The sequence below is a fragment of the Cygnus atratus genome, chromosome 1 (assembly GCF_013377495.2).
Source record: "Cygnus atratus isolate AKBS03 ecotype Queensland, Australia chromosome 1, CAtr_DNAZoo_HiC_assembly, whole genome shotgun sequence".
Lineage (NCBI taxonomy): Eukaryota > Metazoa > Chordata > Aves > Anseriformes > Anatidae > Cygnus > Cygnus atratus.
In genome coordinates, this window is record NC_066362.1 from 139977301 (window position 1) to 139985549 (window position 8249).

The following is an 8249-nucleotide window of genomic DNA, read 5'->3' on the forward strand; positions in this document are numbered from 1 at the left end:
CATGGAACCTCACGTGTCGCACCTTGAGTACTATGTTCAATTTTGGGCCCCTCACTACGAAAAGGACATTGAGTTGCTGGAGTGCATTGAGAGAAGAGCAATGAAGCTGGTGAAGTGACAAGAAAACAAGACTTATGAGGAGCGGCTGAGGGAACTGGGACTGTTTAGTCCGGAGAAGAGGAGACTGAGGGCAGACGTCATTGCTCTTTACAACTACCTGAAAGGAGGTTACAGTGAGGAGGGTGCTGGTCTCTTTTCCCAGCTGACAAGTGATAAGACACAAGAAACAGCCTCAAGTTGGACCAGGGGAGGTTTAGATTGGATATCAGGAAGAATTTCTTCATGGACATGATGGTCAAGCATTGGAATGAGCTGCACGGGGAAGTGGTGGAGTCCCCATCTCTGGGGGTATTTAATAGATAGATGTATGGATGTGACACCAAAAGACATGGTCTAGTGATGGGACTTGGTAGGTCAGGTTGACAGTCGGACTTGGTGATCTTGAAGGTCTTTCCAACCTAGATGATTCTATGATTCTATATCCTAAGAAATGTTTTCCTCAACAAACCTGTACCCAGCCTCCTGGGAGAGAATGGCATGTCTGCATTGTGGTTCACAACAAAAGCCCCGACATGTGTGTGATACAAAGCAGCCTGGACACTCCAGCAAGTGTGGGAAGCTGCTGCAGACTCAGGCCTTTAGGCCTACCCGGTAGCAGGGGGGTTGCAGGGGTGGCTCTAGATGAGGGTCCTCAAAGCCCCACATCAGAGCTGACCTTCAGCACAGGCAGACAGACCACTGGGGGGGAAGGGAAAGAATCTGCAGAGCCTGCCAGTGCAGTCAGGGCTCAGCCAGTGTGGTCCCCCCAAAGCTGACTCTTCTCTGGGCTGAGAGGACCCAGCTCCCTCAGCTGCTCCCTGTGTGTGTCCTGTGCTCCAGCCCGCAACCAACTGGGTGGCCTCTGTTGGAATTGCCCCCAACATGTAAGGGTCCTCCTTGTATCAGGGAGCCCAAAACTGGGTACAGTGCTCCAGATGTGGTCTTACAAGCACCAAAGAGAGGGAAATGATCACTTCCCTCAGCCTGCTGGCCATGCTTTTGCTAATGCAACTCTTCAGCAACCTCTCTGCAAGGGCTTATGTCCACCAGAGCCCCAGGGCCCTTTTTACACAGATTACTTTCTGGGCAGCTGGCCCCCAGCCTACACCAGTGCATGGGGTTATTCTGCCCCAGGGCTTTGCCTTTGTCCTGGTTGATCTTCATGGGCTTGATGTTCATAAAGGCCAAGAGCAAGGTCCTGCACCTGGATCAGAGCAATCCCAAGTGCACATACAATCTTGGTGGAGAATGGATTGAGAGCAGCCCTGAGGAGAAGGACTTGGGGTGCTGGTTAATGAAAAAATCAACATGAGCTGGCAGTGTGTGCTTGCAGCCCAGAAAACCAACCACACCCTGGACTGCATCAAAAGCAGTGTGGCCAGCAGGGCGAGGGAGGTGATTCTTCCCCTCTGCTCTGCTCACCTGGAGCACTGTGTTCAGCTCTGGGGGCCACAGCACAAGGACATGGATGTATTAGAGTGAGTCCAGAGGAGGCTCATGAGGATGATCAGAGGGCTGGAGCACCTCTCCTATGAAGAGTGCTCCTACGGAAATATGAGTACATTGGAATCCTGTTTCATTTGCTAATAACACATTTATTCATTTTCTATTTGCTTATTTCTGTATGACTGAAAACTGACAGAAAAATCCATCTCTGTTCTATGCATTTATATGAAAAATTAGAGGTCAGAAAAAAAATGACTACTCCACAATATGAAGTAAGTATCAGGCAGCTCTGAAAAAAATAAATCATTAAGCAGATACCCAAGGAAGTATTTTGCCTTTTGATTTCTTAAGAGAACAACAGGTTTGAGCAGAAATGCACTTTAAGATCTGGAAGGCAGAAAATTATCAATAGCAATGCAAGATACGCCTCAAAGCAATACAAGATAGGCCCCAAAACTAAGAGAAATATGTAGATAGCACAAAAGAGTCTGTTAATATTCCCTTTGTAAAATCCAAACCATATTGCTTTTAAAGAAACTACATTACCAGTGTCTCACTGAATATTGTTTCTATAAATGGGAGCTTTAGCCTACAAATTCTTGTTTCATGTAAGTCATTCCTGTACATTTGCATCTGTATGGACTTGGATGCATCTTCTTCCTTGTGTTTTGCCTCCCTCCTGGGTGTCAGGAAGGCGATGGTAGGGAAGTCACTCGGTGCAGGTGCCCCAGCCTAGTATCCATGCTGCTTGTAATACTGGGCTCGAGCGACCACATCGTTGGCGTAGTCATCATGGGTAGTGCCAATGTCCATCCTTGCATAGCTTCGGACATTCCCAGCTCCAGCATTGTAGGCAGAAATCCCACCTGAAATGAAACACCGAAAGATGTCATGCAGACTTTAAACAAAATTCCACCCTGATGCATCCTGTTTTTGCTTGTGTAGGAAGCTTTTGCTTATCAGGACTTTGGAATTGGGGATGTGGTGTTATCAGAGCTTCTCTGTCTTAACCAGGGCTCTGCAAAAGGCCTACATGTATTGCTGCATCCGCCAACACATTGTAAAGATACTGGGGGGTATGTTCACAGACACTTGCAGCTTGATGAATTTGCATCACCCACCTGGCCCAGCACAAGGCCTCCGGCTGCAGCAGGCTTGTTCACAACGCAATATAAGATCCAACAGCCTCATAACTTCTCACTCATTCTTGAAAACTACTGCTCTCTAAAGAGTGTTAAAACATAATCACACCTTGCACTGCACAGGGGCTTCCCTGGCTGCCAAGCAGCAGGCAGTTTTTCCATGTTGCATGACACCGTTTTGCGATCCCCAAATACCTCTTTCTCCCCATCAACAGCAACACAGAGAGAGCTGCTGGCTGCGTTCAAGCTACTCAGAGCTACTTATTAACTTGAGTGGCTGTAGGAGATTCTTTGTTGTCAGATGAGAAGAGTTTGACTCTTCTATAAACCAGATTTCAGCTGTATAAATATTTGCTGCATGGCACTGAAAACACACAGAGGCTGCCACGTTAAGGAAAGGCAGAAACAACACAGTTTGCCAAACCTTGCCTTTTGCCTGTGAAATAAAAGCTCTGAAAAACCAAGTGACACTCTTAGAAATGTAGTCATTGAGGAACAAAGGAACTTTGAAAGAGAAAACTTGCAGGACTAGTGGATGAGGGCCCCTGGAACACTGTCCTTAGGGACAGAGGAACTGATCAGAGCTGGCAACTCTGTAAGGACACATTCCTTAGAGCGCAAGAGCTCTCCATCCCCATGTAGAAGAAATCCAGCAGGGAGGGCAGGAAGCTGGGATAGCTGAGCAAGACTGAGGTGCAAAAAGGAAATGCACAGGCAGGGGAAGCAGGGACATGTGGCCTGGGAAGAGTACAGGGATGCTGTCTGGATGTTCAGGGATGGGGGCAGGAAAGCTAAGGCACAAATGGAACTGAGCTTGGCAAGGGAAGCAAGAAAATAACAAGGGATTCAACGGGTACATTGGCCAGGAAAGAAAGACCAAGGGGATTTATTCCCTCTGATGGATGATAATGAAGAACTGTTAATGACACAAGGAGAAGGCTGAAGTACACAACAACTTCTTTCCCTCAGCCTTCACTGCCAGTCAGGCTTCCCATGTCTCTCGTTTCCCTGAACCTGTAGGTGAGGGCTGAGGGAGCAAAGTCCCTCCCACTATAAGCAAAGAGCAGGTTCCAGACCACCTGATGAAACTGAACAGGTACAAGTCTATGGGGCCTGATGACATGCCCTGACAGGGGCACTGAGGGCACTAGCTGATGTAGTTGCCAACCCTCTCTCCAATGTATTTGAAAAGACCTGGCAGTCAGGTGAAGTCCCTGGTGACTGGAAAACAGGAAATATCACTCCCATTTTTAAAAAGGGTAGGAAGGAGGAGCCTGGGAACTACAGACCGGTGAGCCTAATGTGAACCTAATGAGGTTCAACAAGTCCAAGTGCAAGGTGCTGCACCTGGGTTGGGGCAATCCCAGGCATGAGTACAGACTGGGAGAAGAACTCACTGAGAGCAGCCCTGCAGAGAAGGACCTGGGGGTTCTGGTGGACAAAAGCTTGACAGGAGCCAGCAGTGCGTGCTTGCAGCCCAGAAGGCCAACTGCGTCCTGGACTGCATCACCAAAGGAGTGGCCAGCAGGGTGAGGGAGGTGATTGTCCACCTCTACTCTGCCACCTGGAGTGCTGCATCCAGGCCTGGAGCCACAAGCACTAGAAGGATGTGGGGCTGTTAGAGTGGGTCCAGAGGAGGGCCACAAAGATGATCGGAGAGCTGGAACACCTCTCCTATGAAGAAAGGCTGAGAGAGATGGGGCTGTTCAGCCTGAAGGCTCTGGGGTGACCTCACTACTGCCTTTCAGTACTTAAAGGGGGCTTAGAAAAAGATGGGGAGTGACTTTTTACAAAGACAGATAATGATGGGACAAGAAGGAATGGTTTTAAATTAAAAGGGGAGATTTAGATTAGCTGTTAGGAGGAAATTCTTCACTCAGAGGACAGTGAGGCAGTGGAACAAGTTGCCCAGGGAAGCTGTGGGTGCCCCATCCCTGGAGGAGTTCAAGGCCAGGCTGGATGGGGCTTTGGGCAACCTGGTCTGGTGGGTGGCATTGCCACCCATGGCAGGGGTGTTGGAACTGGGTGATGTTAAAGGAGATCCAGTTCCAACCCAAGCCATTCTATGACTCTGTGAAATCGTTCAGTGTGTTCTTGTCCTAGACTTTTTCTTCTCTCCTGGACAAAACCTGTGGTCTGCACGTTACCTTTCAGCTGCTGATCCTTTGTCCAGCTTGGGAACTTCTTCTGTATTCTCTTTATAAAATCGGTAAGTATTGTTGTGCCCTGAGTGATATGGACTTCTCCATTCCACGTTCCCTGGGGTTTATGGCTTCTTTTGTCAACCTAGAAATATCAAAAAGTCATTTCCCTGTGGTAATGGATGACATGTTTAGGAGGTTTACTTTTATTCATATGACATTAGTTTGTCGGGTTTTAGTGGGGCATCAACAAATACCTGCATTAAACCAAATCCATTTCCACGGTCACCCCAGCCGTTCTTCAGTACTTTACCAGCGTGAGATTCACGAGAGATGATGCCAGCAATCACAGCGGGCTCAACACACAGCTTTTCGCCAACTTTCTTAATGATTGTTTTGTATCTATCCATAGCTTTTAGGTCTCGTTCAGCAATCGTTTTTGAAGCTGGAACTCCTGTAATTAAAACCAAAAGTAAAGGTGCCTTGTCTTCAGGAGGCAGACCATGCCTCTAGGTATATTATGCAGGCTCAGCAGCCAGTGTGTGTCCAGCATTTTGAAAATCTGAAAGACTTGGGATTATTGTGCTACCATGGAAGAGAGCAATCTGGCAGAAGAGTGATACTCACCGCAGTAGCTTAAGCCCTCTGGTTTTGCAGTTTTGCATGAAGCCCCGGTGGTGTCAATTCTGTTTACATTGCCGTAGCAATCCGTGCGGCCCTGGCAGGCACCTGAAAAGGTTGCATGGAAAGAGTTAAGCATGCAGCACCCTACATCCTGCACCTTGCAACTGGCACCCTGCACCCACCCCTCCCTCAGAAGTGACCCCTCCAGCAAGACTCGCAGGAGGAGCTGAGCATCTTCCTGGCCCAACACAATTTGATGGCAACTAAGATTTTGGGGAGGGGACAGAGGGAGGTGTATTAATCTCCTGGGTCTGCTTGGGGGATGAGTGTGGTGGGGCAGTGTGGGATGCTGACTTACCCAGGAGGGCAGCAAGGCCCAGCAGCATGAGCATCAGGCTCATGGGGAAGTTCTTCTTGAGCACACAAAGCAACCTGCAAAATCAATCAGAAAACGAGAGGAAATGAATACAACTCACTGCTTGCTGAGTAAACACGAAGAAACTGTTTCTGAGCTGATGGGTTATTTCTCTTGGTTGGATGTGCAAAGCGATATTTAAGTGCAGTCATGTCCCTCTGCTGGCTTGCAACCTCTCACCAGAGCCTTGGGACCTCTCATGTCTGCTGATGTTTCCAGCACACATTTTCTACAGTGTCTTAGTAACCTCCTTCCAACCTCCTCCAGCTCCAATATTTAATTCAGAAAAAAATAAAATGAGTGATGTTCAGTGCTCTTTGTTGCTTTGCTCACACCATGAATGCCTTTATTCTGTACCCATAATCTATGCAAACCACCTTCACAACATCAAGTCAGCTTTGCCGGAGTCTTCAGAGGTTTTATATGCAGAAATTGGCACCTGCAAGCTACACTTTGTCTAAATTATCGTGGATGACTATTTCAGGGTGAGCTGTACTCTGGGAGCACCCACTTCCCCTCGCTGGCTGCTAAGGGAACCAGGGGAGATGGGCTCGCATGTGGATGGGAGCCATCTAAATTCAGGTGAGATGAGTCTGGGTCTGCAGGACAAATCTTCATGTCCTTATGCAAGCAGAAATCTCATGAAGCAAAAACCTGCAGCCTCTGGGCTGCTGAGGAGGTGGTATTGCTGAAGGGAATAAGAAGCCCCCCTCACCCGAAGTGGTATCTTACCTACTTTTCTTCAGCTCAGCTTCTGTTACAGGTCTGAGGTCTGGGGAGGTTTAATATATAGGGTGAGCTGCCTTCCGTTCTGTGGTAATCTGACACTGTGTTGAAATGCACTGGGCTGTGGTTTTGTAAGGTTTAACAGCAACTTTCCAGCGTGAACAGAACCTGTTGCACTATAAACATTGGCATGGTGGCAAGTACGTTCTTGGGAGTGGCATTTCCCAGATGTCAAAAAGAAAACAAAACCACCTTGTTTTTCTCTGGGTGACTCTTGTGTTTCACAACCTATTCCTGGGGGGAACCACAGTGAGGGCTGAGCATCCACCTGTCATGCAGGTGTTTGTCCTGGTCCCATCCTAGTGTCCTGGGCTGCATCCATACTGCTCGAGAGCAGAGGGCTGGGGCTGCCCCCTGGCTGAGGGCTGGCTGCTGTGCTTCTGCAGGACAAGCTCCTTACCGGCCCCAGAAAGACCTCTCCCTCCCTCCCTCCATTCCCCAGACACATTTCTGCTTTCCCCACCACTTCAATTGCTCTCTGAAACCCCTCTCTTCTCCTGCCCCACCTCTGTCCAGAGCCAGTTTTGGGGAGGTGCAACCCTTGGAGGAAGAAAAAGGATGCAGCAAAGCTCAGTGGCCAAAGGTGCTGTGCTATAGCCTGTTGGGCAGTGGTGGGGATCTCCTCATAGCAGTGCCAAAAATCAGAGAATCACAGAATCACAGAATGTTTTTGGGTTGGAAGGGACCTTAAAGACCACCTAATTCCAACCCCCTGCCATGGGCAGGGACACCTCCCACCAGACCAGGTTGCCCAAAGCCCCATCCAGCCTGGCCTTGAACACCTCCAGGGATGGGGCATCTACAGCTTCCCTGGGCAACCTCTTCCAGTGCCTTACCACCCTTTGAGTAAGGAATTTCCTCCTAATACCTAATCAAAATCTGTCCTCTTTTAGTTTAAAACTGTTACCCCTTGTCTTACTACTACATTCCCTGATAAAGAGTTGCTCTCCGTCTTTCCTGTAGACCCCTTTTAAGCACTGGAAGGCTGCAGAAGAAAGAGTATCGGTTTCTGTGACTTCTGTTTTTTTTGTCTTTGGAGGCTGTGGTCAGTCTCCAAAGGGTGTGTAGAAAGTGCAGTGAGGACATTTTGGGCCAGAGATGCCCAACTGTATTTGTGGCGGGACTGATGAGTTCTGCCAGTGCCTTTCTTCACAAGTTGCCTTTGCTGGTACACAGTGATGCAGTGAGCATCATTCCACCTCCCAGAGCACATCCTGGACACAGAGCCACTGCATGGTGCTAGCAGTGGTTAAAGGAGAAGTGTGCTGCTCCCCCAGGTTTACCTTTATTGTTCTCTTGTTCCATAGCTGGTGAGTGCTTAGTGGCCTGGAAATTTTGCTCAAGAATATTGTTATTGTAACATTATCTTTTTGAAATGTCGCGGAAGGAGAAGCTGATAACGAACAAAGGACTGGGGATTTCCACTCTCTTTTAGTTGGAAAGAACAAGGTAAATAACGATAAATTGACTATTAATCAATTGCTGTGGTCCTGGGGCTAGCTGAACCTCTCTTTGTGCCTTGTCTATGCCTTCTCCAAAGGATCCCTCTCAAGCCCCATGATTTCACCTTTCCCACAAGTACCATGCTCCCATGGT

General features: G+C 48.4%; 1 protein-coding gene across 1 annotated transcript; it reads right to left on the reverse strand.

Annotated features, from left to right (window-relative positions):
* Positions 1 to 2277: 2277 nt before the first annotated feature.
* LOC118253555 (lysozyme g) lies at positions 2278 to 5868 on the reverse strand. The gene is made up of 5 exons (XM_035558030.1): positions 5811 to 5868; positions 5456 to 5557; positions 5086 to 5282; positions 4835 to 4973; positions 2278 to 2411 (listed from the first exon to the last, which is right to left on the reverse strand). Exons 1-5 carry the CDS (start codon positions 5851 to 5853, stop codon positions 2278 to 2280), a joined length of 615 nt encoding a protein of 204 aa, XP_035413923.1. The 5' UTR covers positions 5854 to 5868.
* Positions 5869 to 8249: the final 2381 nt, after the last annotated feature.